General features: G+C 36.5%; 1 protein-coding gene across 1 annotated transcript in view; it reads right to left on the bottom strand.

The window, feature by feature from the left end:
• The window catches only part of LOC134652022 (BAI1-associated protein 3), a 117,441-nt gene that overhangs the window by 69,491 nt on the left and 25,165 nt on the right, over positions 1–22,785 (bottom strand). Inside the window, exons 4-6 of the mRNA XM_063507174.1 lie at positions 12,377–12,569; positions 10,991–11,210; positions 6,013–6,238 (exon numbers count right to left, since the gene is read on the bottom strand). Coding sequence (XP_063363244.1) covers positions 6,013–6,238; positions 10,991–11,210; positions 12,377–12,569 — 639 coding nt within the window. The remainder of the gene's footprint in view (positions 1–6,012; positions 6,239–10,990; positions 11,211–12,376; positions 12,570–22,785) is intronic.

Here is a 22,785-nt window from a genome sequence, read left to right as displayed (position 1 = left end):
TGTTGAAGACATCTTGGAATCGATCTGAATACGCTGCGTCATGCATGTAGAGAGCTTAAAGTTTTACTGTCTGGAGTTTTCTTTCCAACTGTATGCATATAATAAGTTATAGTGTCCGTTGAGACACGACGAAATAAAAACTAAATTGTGTTGCTCTGAAAGAGGAAATTTTATTACAAACAATGATATTTAAATAATAATACAGACTGAAATAATAATAACTAAAACTCTTACCTGAAAGAGAAACAACATTTAAAGCTAATATTCCATATCTTTGTATTTTAATCAATATCTATTTTCAATATAATTTATTCATTGAATAAAGCCTATGACATTTGATGTCTAAACATATGTGTCATAAGTACTCATAGATAATCAATCAATAGTAGGCAACAAAAAGGCTTTATTTACATCTCCCCCCCCCCCACTCATAAATATATTATGATTATGATATTTATGAGAAAATATACCTACTATATTATAGCACACTTAAGATTCTTTTGATATTGGAACAAGTTTCGTTATGTGAAAAAAATTTGACTCTAATTTCCTGTGTCCCGTGTTTATCTTATAAATTGAGTCTGATATTATTTCTAAGATTTTATATGGACCAACTTTTATTTCATCAAGTTTCTTTCTATTTAAGCGATTTCCGTTTTCAACAAATACTAAGTCTCCTACTTTGAGATCACACATTTTTCTATTCTTATCATATTGTTTTTTATTATAATTATGTGACTTTATAGTATTTTCTAACGCAATTTTTCTATCTTCTAACAAGTTCTTCCTCGTTCCTCCTTGCTTTAATTCTATCGGTAAAATATCTACACTTTGTCCTTCCAACAAATATTTTGGAGAAAACCCTGTCACTGTATGTTCCGTTTCATTATACCTTTGAGTACATTCGTGAGCAATAGTTGTCCATGCTAACTTATCCTTTCTTTCATTAATCTTACATCGGATTTTATTGACCAGAGTTTGGTTTAGTCTCTCATTTAATCCATTAGAAAATGGGGCATTTACTGCAGTAAATATAATGGGAATATTTTCATTTTCTAAATAGAGCTTAAATTCTCTTGAATTTATACCTGGGTACTGATCAGAGAGAATCGTGCCAATTTTATTACCCTGAGGAACTTTTTGAACAAGCTTTATAAAATCACTAGCATTCTGTGTTTTAGATGTCAAAATAAAGGCATGTCTTGTAAAGTGATCTACAAGTAGATGCAAATATGTTTTTGTGGAGCGTGAGCCCCCAAATCCACCAATAGTGTCAATAGACACTATTTCAAACGGGAATGTAGCAGGACCTAAGTGTGACATTAATCCAAATTTAAATTTTCCTCTGGATTTATTTTTTATACAAATTTCACAGTTATCACAAAATTCCCTGATATGTTTTGATAATTTTTTCGCTACATAGAAAGGTTTTATTTTCTTTTCCATTTGTTTTATGCCTATGTGACAGTAATAATTATGTGTATTTTCAATTATCTTTTTACAAAAATCCTCTGTTAGAATAATTTTATCTTTTTTTCGAATATTCTTATAGTATACATTATCTTTTAACTTCAGTTTGTTTCTATTTTGTATTATATCTTCATTATTATCTTGATCATCTATTATGTCTTCTAATTTGATAAAGTTTACGATTTTTAATGTTTCATCTTGATTCTCATTTGGTTCTAATACCGGATTCCGGCTTAAACAATCTGCTTCTATGTTGTATTTCCCTGGAGAGTAAACTACTTCAAAATTAAATTGTGATAAGTAATATGTTAGGTCTCCTAATTCTTCATCCGTCCTAGCCTTAATATTCATCTTTTCAAGAGGTTTATGGTCTGAGAAAACTGTGAACTTCTTCCCTATGAGCCAATATTGCCAGTATTTTACTGCTTCTTTGATCGCTAAACATTCTAAGTATATAGCTTTCTTCTTTTTCTGAGTATCATTTAATTTTCTTGAAAAATATGCGCAAGGTTTCTCCTCTGCATTATTCTGAGGTTGCTTCAAAATCGCGCCTATGCCTTGGATTGATGCATCCGTGTAAATGTGTATGGGCAGATCTGGGTCAAAGATTGCTAAAATTGGTTGTGAACACAATAGTTTTTTTATAGTCTCGAATGATTCTTGGCATCTTTCTGACCACACGAATAGTTGTCCTTTTCTTAACAAATTATGTAATGGGTCTAATATTACTGATATATTTGGAACATATTTTCCGTAAAAGTTTATTTTACCCAAAAATTGGCGAACATTTTTTTGTGTTTTTGGTATAGGGAAATCTTTAATGGCAATCAAATTATCTTTTAGCGGAGATATTGTATTATTTTGTATGACATGACCTAAATACTTAACTGAATCTTGTGCGAAGTTACATTTTGAGAATTTCAATCTAAACCCTTCATTTGATATTGCCTCCAACAGTAAAGACAAGTGTTTTATGTGGTCTGTAAATGTTTCCGAAAATATTAAAATATCATCAATATAATTTACCGTGAAATCTGATAATCCATGTTTTCTTATAATACTACTCAGTATTCGCTGGAAAATGGCAGGTGAGGTTTTCAAACCAAAAGGGAGACAGGTCCATTGATAATGCCCTTCTTGAGTGACAAAAGCAGTTTTTTTCCTATCTTCAACCTTCATAGGAATTGACCAGAAAGCTGAGTTTATGTCTAATGCCGAGAAAAATTTACACTTTCTTGTTTTAACCATTAAGTCTTCAATTAATGGAAACGGTTGTGATTCAGGAACTACAATTTTATTTAAGTCTCGAAAATCTATACACAACCTTGTTTTTCTTCCGTCTTCTTTTTTGTAAGCTAATGTTACTGGCGCGGCAAAAGGACTATACGACTCCTCAATCAACTTTTTTTGTAATAGCTGTGATACCTGTTGTTCTATTTCTTTCCTATCTTCAAATGTGCACCTATAAGGTCTTTTACTACAATATTTCTCTATTTGTAGGTCAATGTGTGCCTCATAATCTTTCACCGTACCTATATCAAACTTATCTTTTGCAAAAAGGGTTTTATATCTACTAATCAGTTCGTCTATTTCAGATTGCTGCTGCGAAGTCAAATGACTCACTGCAACATCAAAATTTTTAACCTCTATGTGCTCATTAAAGTTTATTTCATATATTATGTTATTTGTTTCATTTCGAGTTTCTTCTTCTAAACACAAATCATTATGTTTTAAGCTTATATTTTGTTTTTCTTCTGTTTCGGAATCTGATACACCGGGATACATTATAGCATTTCCGGTATCGAAATTTTTATCATTTTCTATCATCTGTGTATTTTGTGTAATCTCTAAAGTGTCATGTTGGGTGAGGCGGAATTTCCCTATGCAATCTAACCCAATCAAAAAATCATAGTTAAAATTCTTCTCATCTACAACGAACACATTAACGTCATGTTCCATATCAAAAATCTTTATCTTTAAAGTTACCATTCCTATAGGTTTTTTAACGCCATCAATTGTTCTCAAGTAAGCAGTTACACCTTTTTTGCTAATTGTATTATTTTTAATACGCAACAACTTCGAACTTATTAAAGATACATTAGACCCTGAATCATAAACTCCTAGAAGTTGTAAAGTATTATTTAACAATAGCTCAGTTTTAATTAATGGCGGAATCACAAGTTTTTTGGATCTATTTCACTTAATTCTACCTCTAACTCGGAATGATTAACGCTTCTTATTTGCTCCCGTTTTGGCCCATCAGTATTTTTATTTTTAAACCAACACAACGATTCAGGATGGTACCGGTTTCCCTTATTTTCTTTTTCACAAATTCTACATGGATGATAATCTTTTCCATTCTTCTCCTTATTCTTATTTTCTAGACTCACCGATTTTTTTTCCCAAATCTTCTTGTTCACCAAGTGTTCTAAACCTCTAAGATTGTTAAATAAATCCTCAGTTTCTTTTAGATCTTCTCTGTCTATCCTATCAGCTACAAATATTGGCAACCCTATAACAATAAGGTCTATCAACGTAGATTTATCCATCTTTTTATTTATCTCTAGCAGAAGCCTTTCTTTTTTTATAGCATATTCGAGTAAAGATCCCTGTCTATATTTAAAAAACATTGCATACCTGACCGGCGACCAACCTTTGTCGGCATAAGTTTCACAAAACATTTTGCTCCATTGCGACCAGTCCGAGTCCACTGTAAATTTAATTATCATTGACCTGTACCAGTCCAAACAGGAATCTTCCAAAAACAACCTAAGCGTCTCGATCTTCTGTGTATCCTCTTCTATTCCTACACGACGGCACTCAGTCTCAAAAGTAGTCAGCCATTGACTTGCATTTGTCGTTTTGTTCGTAAATTTTTCTAAAACCATTTTCTCGGTCAGTTTCTTTATGTTCTGATTCTTGGATATATCTCTCTTTTTATCAACAAAATTCTCCAAGATCTTTGCCAATGCCTCTTCTGAAATACCCGCAGCTGGCGCCTGTAGTTGAGGTTCAAGTGTAATTTCTTCTAACAAATATCCTTTAAATTGCATATTTCCATCTTCATCCATATAAATACTTATCTGTTCTGGTGTCATTGATATCCATACTTGTCTCTTATCATGTCTTTTTTGTAACGTAAGTTTGACTTTTTCGTATGCTGGGGTTTTGATAATCGTCTCGTGCAGTCTCACTGGTTGCAGTTTTTCCGGAATCAAAAAAATATTCTTGTCCGCATTTGTAATCGACGTCATGCAGCATACATTTGTTTTCGGATCTTCGCCCGCTTTCACAAGAAATTCAAACTTAAGTTTTTCCATGGTGGTTCAGAATAGCTGTAGAAATGTTGTTTTATAATAAGTTATAGTGTCCGTTGAGACACGACGAAATAAAAACTAAATTGTGTTGCTCTGAAAGAGGAAATTTTATTACAAACAATGATATTTAAATAATAATACAGACTGAAATAATAATAACTAAAACTCTTACCTGAAAGAGAAACAACATTTAAAGCTAATATTCCATATCTTTGTATTTTAATCAATATCTATTTTCAATATAATTTATTCATTGAATAAAGCCTATGACATTTGATGTCTAAACATATGTGTCATAAGTACTCATAGATAATCAATCAATAGTAGGCAACAAAAAGGCTTTATTTACATGCATATCATATCGTATTACAACAAGCCATGTATGTAAGATGCACAATGCACATCCATTAGAGACAACAAAACGTTGAGATAATGAGCTTTAGCTTTAAAGTATCATATATGTACCTACCTAGGTGCCTTTTAAGAATCAAGGTAAAACCTGCCTAAGAAATCTGCGGGCTCAGCACGGTTCCATTTTTATCGACTATCACTATGCCCGTCACTTTCGCACTTACATACTAGTTAGAACGTGACAGGCATGGTGACAAACGATAAAAATGCGACCGTGCTACTAGGGCTGATAACATAATAGATTGAGCGCTTGCACTAGGTACCTAATTGAACTTCGAATTAACTGTAACAACCTAGTTAGTAGTTTCAACTATTATTCAGAAAATACTCTTTTCGCCTTTAAGTATATACCTTACATTAGTTTTTGTCATATACTCCCATTCAGATTCGCAATTATTGGTTTTACAAATGTTGTTAGCTAAAGTAATGGTATTGGTATTACATTATTTTGTATTGACGTCTTGGTAGGTAGTAAAACGCATATTAAGTATAGTATTTCACAAAAAACTTGGGTGCGGTGACAGATGTTAATGTCATCTGTGACCGTACCCAAGATATTTGAAAAATACTAGTCATTTGGCATCCGTTGTTTCGGTCCGCTTAGTAAGGGCCGGTTGCGCCAACATTATTAAACTTCATATAGGTACAATTCAATTTAGAGACGATTTGGTGACTTTGTTGAAACAAGTTGCTACGTTACCAAACAAGAGTGGACCTTCAAGCCGGATAGCAAATCATCCATATAGAAATCTCGTAATATCATCTTCTGACTATCCAATTGACCCTAAATATTATAAAATTTAATCGCACTCACAATTTAAAGCTCTCATTCCACTTAGGCGACAGCGTATGCGGCCTGACGCTAGTGGCCCTGATGTATCTGGCGGGCAGACGGCCCAGGCTGTCTCGCTGCTGGCGGCCGTCGCGGCGCTTGAAGCTGAGCCGGAACCCGTGCTTGCGGCCCTCGTCCTCGGACGCGCGCGGGGACGCCGGCAGGGACGCAGGCTGGATGCCCAGCATGCAGTACGGGTCGCTGAACCCTGGACATAATAAAGACTATTTAAGGGCCACCCCACATCTAGCGTCTTTCGAGCGTCGGCGTCTACAACTCTATGGCCGCTGCTCGACGCAACGTCGACGCAACTGCGCAGCGACGTCATTTTCCATAGCGCTGACCAGACGCCGACGCTCGAAAGACGCTAGATGTGGGGTGGCCCTAATATCAACTCCCATATAATTCAGTCACCCGTGAGAAGATGTTGTCCCATGAAAGTTGATATTTTTATGGTGCATAGTCGTCGTACATATTTCGCCGACTGCGTACTTTGTCGTCCAATTCGGCCAACCCAACCTTCCATACAAAGGCCAAAAATGTTTCGCGCAAAAAAATATTTCTTCTACTTTTACGTGTCAACTGTAGTACTGGTAGGTATTTGTAAGTACCTACCAGTTACACAGATAGATAGAGCATAGTCAATTTTTTTGAAGTGAAAACTTCTTTAGCGGCGCTGGGCACTTTTTGAGGTGGGGAAAAAATTATAAACTCGAGACAGCGTAAGGCGATCACGTAACCGTAAGGTTTAGATGGCCACTCATTTAGATGGCATTTAAATCAATAAATAAAAACTCAATGACATTACATGAAAAAGGTTCTAATCTTGTAAGGGCTAAAATACGAGGATTTCACAGTTACATTCTAACTTTATATCACTCAAATATAATTCAATAAAGCTACATCTTGATGAAATCGTTAATAAAAGTGAACTCTAGTACTGGTGAATAAAACTCAAAATATCATGACCAAATATATTTAGATGCGTGGTCTGCAAGGTAATTTTACAATTTCTATTCGAATTTTAAACAATTAACGCTACCAATTTGAATTTCGAATTTTAAACAAGCTCACTGACCAGCAATTTCGGCCAGCAACTAAAGTTTTTCAATAGAAAGGAGGATGGGTCAATTATACATAGTGCTGCAGACATTTTGGACTAGTCATTAAGTTTTCACTTCTGTCGGCACTCCCGGAGTGCAACCCGTTGTTTTTTTGTTTGATAACTACCCCATTGGCACGAGTCCAATAAGTTAGGAAACTTTGTAAATAATAATTGAACAATGTTATAATCGTTAGGTATCCTAGAAGTTTAAGGTAATCAATTAGAACATTCCTTCCTTCACAATAAACATGAACAAAGGGGTTACAGCGCACGTGTTCACGTCGGCCCTTGGTCCTAATACTAAAACAATAGCAAGGGCACCAAAGGGAGAGGCTTGTTTTCTCGGATTAAAAGCATTAAACAAAAACAGATAACTAAATTCGTGATGCTTGCCGAGATTCAATTGCAAACGAAGTACATATTTGCCCAATTTATGTAATTAGGGTAAACATATAATATGTAATGAGACATCTATTTAAAATTTAAAAATCTGATAAATTTCTTAGCATTTGCGTTTAGATAAAAATAATTAGAGTCAACCACAAATAATGAAATTTTGAACATGATGATAAAATTTGGCTTTCGGTAGTCTTTTTACATAATATCATTAATTCTGTAACCTTAGAAAAGAGTCACATTCGTAAACAGAAAACAGTATATATATATTACGTTCTCATTACATTCTTATTTTATCATGACACCCAGTGCATAAATATATTAAAAACGGTTTGTTAAATTCCTAGCGAGTAATTGAATGACGTTCAACTTCGTAAACATTTCGAAAACTGTTGTAACGAGGTTTCGTCAAGGAAAATTTGATTTTTACTTTCTTTTGCATTTTACTATGACTTTTCAAATGTGATCTATGCTAAGACGGAGGGGCCATTAACAATTTTTAATATAAATGTTTGCCATCAATCATAAAATTATGTGGGCGAATTTGTGGGCCAGTGCAGTCACCGTCAGGTATTTCGGAGCGGGCAAAGTGCTCAAAATTATGCACTTTAATGTCTTGATAATATTAAGAGATTTGTGAACACCTTGGTAGCTAAGAGATATCTGAAGGTGATCGTACAATATATGTGCTTACCTATACTACATAAAGCTACTGGCATGAGCTGTTGGTGTTTTAGCAAAAACATGAGTTTAAAGTGGAAAATCAAAGTTAACATGATGCAGCCTGGTTCTGAAATGTTGTCGGAAATTGTATTACATGCTCTTGAGCGAGGTAAATAAATATTAATATGCACCGGGAAACCGCTTATTTTATAAATTATAAAAGTGGTTTACAGGAACTCCAGTAATTAAATAAATATTTACTGTATTAGTATGTAGTAATTAAATAAATATTTACATATTAAGTAGTTGCAATATTTCAGTTGACATCATGCATCAAATATGTATGTACTTACTTATAAGTAAATGTTGCATGCAAATAAAGTAGGAACATCACAACCAGCGTCTTAAGGATGACTCACGCTAGACCGGGCCGGAGCTTACGGCGCTTCGTTTTCTATGGAAAGCACCACATGATCACCGATCAGCCGTCATAGAAAAAGACGTGTCGGACGCCTCGGCCCGGGCCCGGCCCGGTCTAGCGTGAGTCATCCCTTATCCTTCTAAGAACTGCAGGGAGCTTGCCTGAACTACAGAGAACAGCAAAAATACCCCTATTTATTTATCCTCAAAGAACAAAAAGAACAGCATACATCTACATATTTATAATTTACGAATATGATGAGAGCCGGCTGCGGTGCGCGAGGAAAAGGCAGGATTTTACTCGTACCTGCATCACAGATCACTTACCTACATGGTACCCACTGGATGAAGTTGTACAACACTCTTAAAGTAACCATTCAAGAACCTTGCTGCACTAAGGTTAACTAATAGTTTTTATTCGCAGTCACATTGACGACATACTATCTATGTATGGATTTTAATAATAAATAACTTATTTTTTGAGTATATAAGCGTGATTGTATCGGAAAGTTAAAAAATATTACAAAACATAATAATTAGTTCTAAAGATTGCCCCTTACTGTTTCTGGTAGAAAAATGCCCATAAAGGGCGTGCCATATTGATTATTGCGTAGCCATAGACAAGCCTATGTTAATTTACCTATGCTTCATATTGCGGAGTCTTCGTGTAGCGGTCTATGCACGGCACGTAACCGACCCCTGGCTGGCCCGTAGAGTGGAAAACTTTGTAAAGATCACTCCACCCATACATCCTACCGAACTTCAATGGAAACAGAGGAACGGTTTTCTTTTCTTTCCTGCGACGAACGCAGATGGAATTGTAATTCTGTATCGAATGCTTCTTTTAAAAAAGATAATATTCCAATTTAACTAAGTATGCTTGAAATTTCAAAGTAAAATAAAATATTACCAGCATTCTGTAAATAGAGCACAATATTCGAATAAAGTATATGCTATCAAAAGATATCATTTCGTTAATTAATCATAATCGTTACGGTAAATGCTCAATAATATATTCGATGTATCAAATTTCAAAAATAAAATACATCTTTGAGAAAAGCCTTATAATATGGTATTTAAACTAGGTAATTTCCTTTTATGCAATAAAGTTTAAATAAATAAACTTTCGAGAAAAGATCTTTGAGTAGGTATTTACCTACCTACTCAAAGCTTGATCATTAATACAAATGATAGGTACCGATGTACAATTTAAACGGATATTAAATATTGCGACCCAGTTGTTATCTGGTCCTGTATTTCTCGTCTTATTATTCTCAGGCGAGCATTTAACAAAGACAGACCAGCATAAATAATTGGACGTGTTTCTGAGAAAGGAAACCAACCGGCACTAAATCTTCATTCAAATGAATGTTCACACTGAGGTTCGATATTCAATTCTTTTATTGTGACGTTGGATCCCTTTTGCAAAATTGCGTTCAATTGTATCTTCAGGATGTGACGAAGCACGAGAAAAAATTCTTCGTCAATTCTTAAGGTGGACTGCCGAGCGATTTGTCGCTCTTGTGTGATGTAGTCCAAAGTCTCTTTAAAGCAAAAGTGAATAGGTTGCTACTGCCAGTGACCCTTATCAATCTTATCATATATATACGCTCTGTCGTCACATGTCGTCAAGCGAGACTAGGGTATATTATCATTTTAAAGTGTTTAGAATATTCTCCCAACGAGGTCAGGCTGTAATAAAAAAACCGCACATTTGGTAAGGATTTCGAGGCGTACATATGTACCGGTATGCCTTAGGGCCTTGCCTATTGGGAATAGCAACCTTGGTCTATCATAGGGATGCACATACTGTCCGGAGAAAGCCGTCCGTGCTGTCTACCTATTTGCATCTAAATGAACAGCGCGGCAGCCTCGGACTGGCCTTCACGTTTCCTTTTTAACTCACGTTAATGTCCATAACGGAAAAAGATTAAAAGATACCTGCAGCTCGTTGTTTTCAACGTTACTTGAATGAAATTTAAAAGGAGATATTTTTGAATAAGCATTTAATGCGAACATGGAACAGTGTTTTCATCATAGAAACATTTTGAGAAAAAAAAATAGGTATATCCTACTGATTCCCTATAGTATTACTTATAGAGCTTATATTAGGTAACATTTCAGGTATCAGCTTAGACTGGAGGAGTAGAAACAGTTCACTTGATATTAGCTCAATAATTACTCATACTTATTATAGACAATGTGGTACGTGCCAGGGTGCTACGCTTGTCGAGCATGTACCTACTACAAAAGCATTTCTAATCTACCTATATCATTGTTCGAGTGACTTAAGTACCTACCTACTGATTTTTGATTCTCATAATTTGCTAAGCCTTTTGTGCGTCACTGACCCTAAAAATAATATTTGAGACTAACCGTTGGCATCTTTGGCCTCCAAGCCATCCGCTTCGATGACCGTGCAGCCAAGTACGACCGTGGGCGGGCGCTCGCTGCCTGCCGCCATGATCGCCCGAGCGTGCACCTCTGGCGCGACCCTGAACGCGCGCCGAGCGTACTCCACCATGTCTTCCTTGTAAGCCGCGAACTGCCCGTCCGGGGCCGGCGCTCCCACTGCGTTCTCGATGCAATACAACACCTAAAACAAACGTTTTTGTGGCAGCTGGCGATTGAGAGCGAGCAATTTTTGTTTGTTTGTCATCTGTAAGATAAAAAATCTGACCAGCATCAGTGGATTTTAACATAAACGGGAAAAAGGTACATCTCTGCGACCTCTGCGTATGTTTCTCAATAGCTGGTACTTCTCTCTCTAAGCAATAAAGGTATAAATATTTTTACAGAATTTTTTTTCAGTGCCTATTCTTGTTTCCAATAGGTATAAATATAAATTGTCCCAATATCATGTTATTGTGTCAGGTTATCAGGACTAGAACAAATAATTGAAAAATTTAAGAAAAAATCAGTAACTAATAAATAAAGTTTATTATAGCTGCAATTATTTAAAACGCCCTTTAGCAGTCGCATAAAGCCCCGGTCAAGTGCAAAATCACAAACCCCTCGCAGAAAGTTCAATACCACTCGGCCGGTAACCACTCCACCCGCTCCGTTAAGCCTAAGCTCCATTGTAGTTAGCGTTGGGAGTGAAACCGGTGACAAATAAACGCGACGAGTGTTTCAAATGAGAACAATATCTGATTTATTCCGCGATTTGAGCTTTAGCACATACTTGCACGGCAAACAGCAATTTAATAATTCTTCCACACAACAATAATTAATAATTGTTCCACTAGACAGAAACTTCACACACAATGATCCCCACATGACACGTGCATGGCACTAGCCTTATAAAACATATCTCGTGGCCTTACGCGGATCTAGAAAACAATTACGTCACAGGTAAAGCTTGAGGTAGCCCGTTAATGAAAAAATGTCGACGTAAAGGAATGTGTGCTAGAAAGGACGAGGTGGAACTGGGACTCGCGTGCCTGGAGACCGTTAGCGTTGGCAGGGTTAACGACAACTTATTTTATAAGATATTACAACAATACAATTAACTGATCAATGTTAGACCTTACTTATTTGTAATAAGACTAATAAGGCATAATAGGTAATAATTACCAGTTTATGATTGAAAGAACTGCTAAGTTTATAGGACATTGAACCAAAAGATAACTTGAAAGATGGTCATGCTAGTTGTTAGCCTCAAAGGGCTATGCTATGTTGCATGGTATATTTACAAACAACGTGCGTACATACGTGGCATCATAGATTAAACTTGACGTTACATGTTCTACTTTTGAATACCTCTGTATAAAGATGCTCATGCTCCTTGTGAGACAGTTGTGCCGACACGCTGGGCAGGCCGAGCTCGTGCGGCGCGGGCGGCGGCCGCTCGGCACGCGCCTCGGCGAGCCGCAACGCCGCCAACCGACGGTTCTCTTGCCTCCACGATAGTGCCGTGAACGCCTCGAAGTAGGAACCGTCTGTTTCTTTTACCCTGTACAAAATGCTTAGATTAACGCTCGGTTGCACCAAACCGTCTGTCATCGTTAAAGTGGTCGCTAAATTTGACGTTGGGCGGTCCGTCAATCGACGTCTTAAAGCAAGGGAGCGACCAAGGTAACGTGTGACATTTTCGATGTGAATCTATCGAGCGAACTATCTAACCATTCGGTTATTCCCTAATTCGGAAAGTCAACCATTGTAAATTAACCCAAATCGGCCTGAACCTCGACTATCATTCTGCACATAAATAAACAACGACAATATTCCGAGTAGGTTAATTGATCACCTCGATGAACTATTGAAAAAAAAGTTAAATGAAGATTCTTTGAAGTTCTACTTGGCAGATTTATCTACCTTGTTAAAGAAAGTCATTTATTTGTTCAGTAAGCGATATAAAACTTCGATTGACGATAAACTTTTAACTAGAAGAAGTTCTTATACATGACGTCATTATTGGTGCACGTATATACGAGCAAATGTAATGTAACCGGTACAAAAAAAAGCGGCCAAGTGCGAGTCGGACTCGCCCATGAAGGGTTCCGTATTTAGGCGATTTATGACGTATTAAAAAAAAACTACTTACTAGATCTCGTTCAAACCAATTTTCGGTGGAAGTTTGCATGGTAATGTACATCATATATTTTTTTTAGTTTTATCATTCTGTTATTTTAGAAGTTACAGGGGGGGGGGGGGGGGGACACACATTTTACCACTTTGGAAGTGTCTCTCGCGCAAACTATTCTGTTTAGAAAAAAATGATATTAGAAACCTCAATATCATTTTTGAAGACCTATCCATAGATACCCCACACGTATGGGTTTGAAGAAAAAAAAAATTTTGAGTTTCAGTTCTAAGTATGGGGAACCCCAAAAATTTATTGTTTTTTTTTCTATTTTTGTGTGAAAATCTTAATGCGGTTCACAGAATACATCTACTTACCAAGTTTCAACAGTATAGTTCTTATAGTTTCGGAGAAAAGTGACTGTGACATACGGACGGACAGACGGACAGACAGACAGAGAGACAGACAGACAGACATGACGAATCTATAAGGGTTCCGTTTTTTGCCATTTGGCTACGGAACCCTCAAAATGAACCGATAGCGACAGTGGCGTACTGGCGAATGCTAATAGTATTTTATGCAACCGTTGTTTAAGAGGGGTCAAAAAAGGCGAGTGGCGTGAGTAACAATTTGAGGCGAAGCCGAAAATTGTTAATAAAGACGCCACGAGTATTTTTTGACTCAGTTAAACAACGTTGCATACAATACTTTTTCTACGACCAAGCACTTACTTTGAAATGCAATGAAATAATAATAAAAATGGATGATGATGATTGTTTAATTTCCTAATATGATAGGTTGTTCAGTGCGTGGAATTCTTAAGGGGGACGAAAATTTTATTATTTTTGCGCTACGACGCACGGTTTAGGAGATACAGCCCTATAATTTTTTTTTTTTATATAATTTTTTTAATATTAATTAGGGGTTTTTTACAGAGGAATGAACATTTTATTATTTTTGCGCTACGGTGCACGGTTTAGGAGATACAACCCATAAACATTTTTCATTCTTTTTTAATTTTGTTTTTGTTTTTCGTGTTTTTTAAATATTACTTACGTGATACAAAGGGGAACGAAAATTTGATTATTTTTGCGCTATGACGCACGGTTTAGGAGATACAGCATTATAAAGTTTTTTTTTGTTTTTTGTTCTTTTTTTTTTAATATTAATTAGAGGTTTCTTACAGAGGAATGAACATTTTATTACTTTTGCGCTACGACGCACGGTTTAGGAGATACAACCCATAAACATTTTTCTTTCTTTTTTTATTTTTTTTTTGTATTTCGTGTGTTTTTAAATATTACTTACGAGATTCAAAGGGGAACGAAAATTTGATTATTTTTGCGCTACGACGCACGGTTTAGGAGATACAGCATTATAATTTTTTTTTTTTATTTCTCTTTTGTGTTTTTTTTTATATTAATTAGGGGCTTCTTACAGAGGAATGAACATTTTAATATTTTTGCGCTACGACGCACGGTTTAGGAGATACAACCCATAAACATTTTTCTTTCTTTTTTTTATATTTTTTTGTTTTTCGTGCTTTTTAAATATTAATTATGTGATTCAAAGGGGAACGACAATTTGATTATTTTTGCGCTACGAGGCACGGTTTAGGAGATACAGCATTATAAACTTTTTTTTTCTTTTTTGTTCTTTTTTTTTTAAATATTAATTAGGGGTTTCTTACAGAGGAATTAACATTTTATTATTTTTGAGCTACGACGCACGGTTTAGGAGATACAACCCATAAACATTTTTATTTCTTTTTTTTTATTTATTTTTTGTTTTTTGTGTTTTTTAAATATTACTTAAAATATTACTTACTGGGATTCAAAGGGGAACGAAAATTTGATTATTTTTGCGCTACGACGCACGGTTTAGGAGATACAGTCCTATAAAGATGAAAATTGATGATGATGATGATTAACCAAAACATGTCTATGGTTCACTCATCTGTCAGAAATGACAATTAACATTAGGTTGGCAACAATGTATTCCATACAATATTTTTTAAGTGGTGATTACACGAAGTATCGTAAAAGTGCCAAAAAGATACTGCGTGTATGCACATATACTTTTTTGGGGAATAGACTAAAGACTTGTCTTGACAACTATAAGAGAGGGGTTTAAAGGTGTGTGCACGACCCTTTAAATGACAAATAAAAGTACGGGAGTAGAAAAAATAAATAAAGGTATCAAATAATGTTAACCTATGTGCACTCATTAACATTTTATGAAAACAGCAAGTGTTCTGGTGCCGTAGTAGGAGGGATGTTTTACATTATATTACGATACGCGAATTAAAAATTGTGCGCAGATTGGCCATGTTCCCCAGTGGGCTTGTTTATATCAATATTACGTAGTAGCTCCAGCTCTTATAAGTGTTAATACTTACCTACTATGTTTTTTATTAAATATTACATGTCAATTATAAGTAAAATTCGATCAACGACATCTCGACTTTAGGTATCATATATTACATAATAACAACAAACTGTGTTTACACTAACTACCCTATAACATCATCGAATTAACCTCGATAGTATATTTTAGATTACCTGTCCCACAGATTCAAAGCCAATATTGCCTATATGCAAAGCTGCCTAGGTTTAATTAGGTTACAACAGCCAGCTTTGTGGTTTCCCAATATTTCCGTCTTTGGTCCCGGTTAGTTAATTAGTAAATTTCATTGATCCAGAACGATTAAAATTACTTGTTACCCCCTCGAGCTTACCTTCAATCCGATTAGACTAAGGTAACATATATCCATGATGCTGTGTTCATCTTATAACCAATAGCACCCAATTAGTTTATTCTAATAAACGGTCTTTTGTTATTTATAATTCTTGGCCTAATTAAGGCCTGGGCTTAATTTCCCTTTGCGCTTTCAAAACACTCAAGTTTCTAAACAGATACACCGAGCCGCAAAATATAATAGCCACTTTATTAATGAATTCCGTAAATAATATATGTCCATGCACTTTTGCAACTCGCTGTACAATGTTATTTACATTTGTACTCCATTTGTCATCCAAATGTTGCCGACCTAAATACTCACAAAGGAAAATCTAAGGCTGTAGTTTCATTCTATGCTTTACATGATCAAGGTAATGAGCGTGATGCTCGCTTTTTTTTTGGTATGCCAAGTATCTAGGAAGAGGGGATAAGCTTTGTGTCTTTGGCGGGAGATGCGGTGATAAAACAAAACTGTTACCCAATTTAAAAAAAACCCAGAGCATTCCCCGTTGACTGTAGAATGGGCATCAAATGTCTTTTCGGAGGCTAAGAGATTCTATTAAACCGTTAGTAAACTTGAGATTTTGAACAAACCTGCCCGATGACTAGATGGACGGAGTCGGAGAAACTGGTAAGAATATGAGGTCGAATCGAACCTGAGCTTTGTAAAACGAATGTCGGTGACCCAGTGTAAAATAAGTACAAAACCCTGACAAATATCCTGACTATTGCAATCAACTGCGGGGAAAATACCTAACACCAAGTCACGAAGTGGTATACTCGTACGATCGCATGTGGTGCACGTTGTTAACTTTGTGCATAATATATGCACTGCCCAGGCATGTACAGTTGTGTCGGCCCGAATAAAAAGGTATCTTTCCTCGTGTTGTATTTGTATTATGAACATTGTTAATACTTCGTTTTTTTAGCATTAGAAATAAGGTAAACAATCTTGATGTGTCTTTTAATTGAAAAACACATTTTAAAAATAAGTTACGGTAAATATGTAACAATTATGAATCTAATACGATCTTTTATAGTCTTCTGCTTTCATAAGTAATAGTTATTGATTTTTAAAAAGTGTTATTCAATTAAAAGACATGCCAAAATCGCTTACCTTCTTTCAAGTTCTTTCTAATGCTAAAAAACGAACTTAAAAATTACGATACTTACGTTACTACGCAAGTAACGTAATTACAGACCTAAACAATATCTGCACGATTTAATAAGAGCGTGAAAATACAACAAACAACTAAAATATAGGTATTTATTATTTGTACGTGATTTTTTTAGAAAAGGTAGGTATTTACGAGGTGCTCATTATTTACCAAACATTTACACATTCATTAGATTAGGGTCTGTGCGGAAAGAGAAGAGTCGTAGAATGTATGAGCTCCCCTACATTTCACGACTCTTCTCTTTCCGCACAGACTCTATAATACAACTACTTAACTAACCCGGGGAAAAACTATCTAGCTAATCTAAACTACGAGTATTCTAAACTTATTTTCCCATGCGTATCAAAACTAGGAAACAACTTTTGCTTTTATTTTACCGTAGTACAGTAGTTTCTTGCTTACTTGCATAACTAGGTACAACTTTCGATATAGATATATGTAACGATATATCTACTTACTTTCTAATTCTATAAAAATAAAATAGAGAGAGATCTACTTATTATAGTGTTTTATTGACTCTAGTATAGGTATAGGTAAGAGCCAAGATTAGTTTCGTCTGATATTTTCATTATGAATACTGGAAAAAAACTATCAATTCGGTTAATAACTCTTCTTCATAGCTTGAAATTTGTAGCACAATACTTTAAGGCCCACTTGCACCATCCCGGGGTTAAGCGGTTAAATCGTTAAAAAAAAACATAATGGTGCAAGTGGCGATTAGTGTATGTACATAGATCAAATAAACGAATGTTACACAAACAAAAAGGTAACAACCTAATGACCCCAACACTCGACAACATAATGTTCCGGGTAAAGAGGGGGCCAACTATACAGAGACTACAGAGTAAAACTTTTTGTTTTGGTTGCAGAGAGGATCTGCGAAAACAAACAGATTTCTTATTTGCATTAAATTTACTGATGACCTTTTAATTTTTCATTTAGTCTATTTTACAATTTCATTCTATTTTGAAGACATCGTTTCGCAGATATGCTACTTTAATTATTAACGTCGTTATATTAATTATTTATTACTTACTATTTCAGTACCTATAAATAAATAAATAAAATAAATAAATAAATAAATATTAATGGACATTTTTACACAAATTGACTAAGCCCCACGGTAAGCTCAAGAAGGCTTGTGTTGTGGGTACTCAGACAACGATAGATATAATATACAAATACTTAAATACATAGAAAACAACCATGACTCAGGAACAAATATCTGTGCTCATCACACAAATAAATGCCCTTACTGGGATTCGAACCCAGGACCGCGGCTTCACAGGCAGGGTCACTACCCACTAGGCCAGACCGGTCGTCAAACCGGTCTATCAAATAATGTTACGTTGAATATATCTTTTTTTATATATGCTAGTATAGCTGTGCATTTCTTCTATCAATATTTACTTGACCGGGACGAGGTTTTCGCTATTTCCCAGCTAAGGACTCCCGGATGTGGCAATCAATACGAAGGGATTCGCCGCCAATGAAACTTCGGTAATGCGCGTTGCTAGTAGTAGATACTGGGTGGTCGAGGATCGCTAGTTTCCAACCGATTATATTACCACGTGAAAAGGTTAACCTTACTTACTTAAGGTATCAAGAAACGGTATTAAAATTATTCAGTAATTTAGTAATTTATTGCTTTCATAGGTACAATAAGGTCTTACATTAGAATCAAGGATGTTGCGGATGCCGATTTTTTGACATCCGCGGATGCGGATGCGGATACGAGTTTTTAAAGGCTCACATCCGCGGATGCGGATGTCAAGATAGTACCATAAAAAACGTCAAATATTACATTTTAGTAAATTTTATTTCAAAAAACCGGCCAAGTGCGAGTCGGACTCGCCTTCCAAGGGTTCCGTACATTAAGTCCCACTCACGCTTGACTGGTCATTTCTAATAGGTTTTTTTGGTTAATGACTAAATTACCTAGCAGTCTAGCACTTACGCCGAAGCTAAGACGTTCCTGTACCGAGCTGTTCCAAAAAAATAATGCGGAAGTTCCGCGGTTGCGGATGCGGATGCGGATATTCGCAACATCCCTGATTAGAATGGTGAACAAGCTATGAAACCTGTAAGGGCACTGTAAATTAAGTATATATAACTTACTATATACCTACTTAATAATATTACGGAACATAAACTTTAATCTCAATATCAACATAATAATGGAAATTTAACATTATACATACAATATGTTTAAGATTTGATATGATTATGTAGGTAAAACTACTTAGGTACTAATTGCAACATTTGGAACTATTCTTACCTTCAGGCACGAACCCTACCTATAGTCCTTCAATATTACAAAATATAGGTAGGTATCCTAAATCAGTATCGAAGTTCCCGTTCAGCCCTCAGCTCCGCCTCGTCGTGTTTCGTCAATGGAAAACGTTTTCCTTCCGAATGTTGGTTATCCCGCTCAATATTCAATTAACATTGTTATTTCAATGTTGCGAAAATCTTTACGAAAGCTTGGTAAATTCATAGCACAGCAACCACCTGAAATATGCATCTGAGGCTTGTTTAGGCCGAGCAAAATTTTTCATAGCTCACAAAGATCGATAGGTAGGTATGCATAAATAGATACTATAGGTACAAATAGCAACACTGTAACTGTCTATCGGTGGACCTTATGCCTTTTGTAATAAGGTACGTACGAATTTACAAGTGCGACAGAGAGGCAGCACGTCGAACGTGGTTCGCGGTAGGCCCTCAGGTTTACGAACTGTCAGTTAACGGTGTGGGTGATGATGGTACTAGTGTTTACCGGACACCATTGGCAACTGTACTACCACTGGTCGATAGTGCACCTACCTACCTACCTACCAACACTTACGTACCTACAATTACGTAGGTATATGTATATAAAACGTAATTATAGGTTTTTAGACTAATATACTTTCTTGATCTCACTGCAATATTGACATTCAATACATATATTTTATGTATCTACACCATAATTGTTGTACAGTCAGCATCAAACAAATGGTGACGGTCAAAGTGGCCAAATGTATTAGGAGACATCTTTATTTCTGTGGTACCTAACAAAGGTGTGTTACGATATATTGGCCACTTTGGCCGTCACTATCAATTTAAGGGTAACATTCCATTTCTGACCGCAGCTGCACTACTGGTACTGAACGCGTCGCTGTTACTGTCAATTTCCATAGTAAAATGAACAGTAGTGCAGCTGCGGTTGGAAATGGACTGTCATCTTAATCTAACTATAGATATAGGTCAGCTTACAATTTGCATACATAAGTAATACAATCAACATCTGTTATATGTTATGGGTATATTCAGGGCCGGATTAAACGTGTCGGGGCCCCTAGGCAGTGCAATGCTCTGGGCCCCCTTATAGTCAATTCTGCATACATAATGTTCAGTACAGGGAAGTAAGTTTTCGGTTTTAATTTCAACCTTCAGGTGTCGGTTGAGACGATCCGAACTTCAAACTTCAACATTTATTCAACAAATAGGCCACAAGGGCACTTTTACACGTCAACATTGAATTTACATACAAGCAAAAAAATAATAATAATACACCAACAATTATAAAATACAACTACCAAATCAAACTAACGTAATACAATTAGAGATGTATAAGGTCTCCTAATGTCGAATTACATAAAAAAAACTATAATAATAATATTAAAATAAAAACAAAACAGATACATGGAGAAAAAAAATCTACTTATTTAGAGGTGTAAATATGTCTAAGTGTCAGAACTAAAAGATAACTTTAATTAAACTACTAATAATGATTTTCCATGTATTCATTGACCAGTTAAGCTACCATGTAGGGTGGTCAACCAGCAAAAAACGCGAGCGTAGCGAGCGCGAAATTTTTTGTAAAAAAATTGTGAGAGCGTGTTAGAAAGGCCGGGCCGGCCCTAAAAATTCGAAGTTCCCCAGTAAGGCGAGCTTTCATGCGAGGTCAAAGCCGTGCTTCAGGACAAGCTCAGCTAGAGCACAGACGCCAACGAATGTCCATTGTATTTAAAAGCGAGACCGCAGCCCGAGCTTGGCGCAGCGAGACCAAAGGCTAAGCTGAAGAAGAGGAGATTTGGAAGACAAACCAAAATGTGAGGTAGCCTCACTTTTGGCTGAAGGTCGAGCTCAGCAATCTCCACATTACTTAAAAAGCCCAAAGCGTACTTATAACAAGCGAGGTGAGCTTTCAATGGCTTTCATGCGAGGCAAAAGGCCAAGCTTCTGAAATCAATGTTGATATTTGTTAAAAAGCGACGCCGAGGATCGAGCTGTAAGAAAGTAGCGTGCAGCGCTCTGACACGAACCAATCCTCAAACGTTACTCAACAATAATATATGTGTCATATGTACAAGAGTTACTCGGAGGGCCGAAGTTCCATTGATGAGGTTTTAGGCCCTCAGGAGCCTGAAATTCGTGCTCGACATTACAGACTTTAAAAGCTATAAAATAACATAATTTACATAATCATCTAATGATTGTGTGTCTGAGAAACTGATATTGATAGGTATAAGTAGGTACCATAATTTTTTTTTTTACGATAAGAAACAATTTTTTTTTTTGACGCGCGCGGGGCCCACTAACCGAGGCGGGGCCCCCTAGCCGAGGCGGGGCCCATAGGCAGTTGCCTACTCTGCCTTAGGGTTAATCCGGCCCTGGGTATATTTACACCTGACACCTACGAGTACACGCCACTTATTTGCACTACCTATAAACCCGTAACGACCCGTCGTCGCTCATAACGAAGATGCTTCGAATTGCAATCTCATAGCTCGTTAGCCGGACACACTCCCCGACCTATTGGTCATAAAGGTCAGTCCAGACGGGACGATCAAATTGACCGATTTGAAATTTAGAATGAGAATTTAAGATTTATGGTGATAATTGAGCGCTCTAAATTTAAAAACGTGAAAACTGGTATTGGTATTCTTGCGCCCGCACCTCCTGTCCGCCTAGACAATGTGACATTCACTATCGCTTCGACAACGAAACGCTTTGTGTCTCTCTTTCACTCTTCTATATCAAGGCCTGCCCGTCCGTCCGTCCGTCCGTCCGTCCGTCCGTCGGTCCGTCCGTCCGTCTGTCACCAGGCTGTATCTCACGAACCGTGATAGCTAGACAGTTGAAATTTTCACAGATGATGTATTTCTGTTGCCGCTATAACAACAAATACTAAAAACAGAATAAAATAAAGATTTATGTGGGGCTCCCATACAACAAACGTCATTTTTGACCGAAGTTAAGCAACGTCGGGCGGGGTCAGTACTTGGATGGGTGACCGTTTTCTTGCTTGTTTTGCTCTATTTTTTGTTGATGGTGCGGAACCCTCCGTGCGCGAGTCCGACTCGCACTTGGCCGGCTTTTTTTTTTTAATTTAGAGCTGACAAATTTCACCATAAATTTTAAATTGGTGAAAGTGGCCAAATTGGCGTTTGCATCCCCCACGTCCTAATTTGATCGGACAATTTAATCAGATTGGCGAAAAATTGTTCTCGTCTGGACAGGCCTTAAGTGCGACAGTGACAGTTGCGTTTCGATCACTACGGAGTGTAAGCGATTGGCATGTTATGTTGGCTACGCGGCCTGATCAGACAATTTAATCAGATTGGCAAAAATTGGCACGGACTACACGTCACAACGTTCCTTTACTGAAACACATATTCCTGCGGTGTTTCGTTTCACCACGTCTGAATAGTTACGTCTGAATAATAGAATAAACCACAGAC

This window comes from Cydia amplana, chromosome 11 (assembly GCF_948474715.1).
Source record: "Cydia amplana chromosome 11, ilCydAmpl1.1, whole genome shotgun sequence".
In the NCBI taxonomy this organism is placed as follows: domain Eukaryota; kingdom Metazoa; phylum Arthropoda; class Insecta; order Lepidoptera; family Tortricidae; genus Cydia; species Cydia amplana.
The sequence above is the reverse complement of the archived record's forward strand: the minus strand, read 5'-3'. Positions and strand labels throughout refer to the sequence as shown.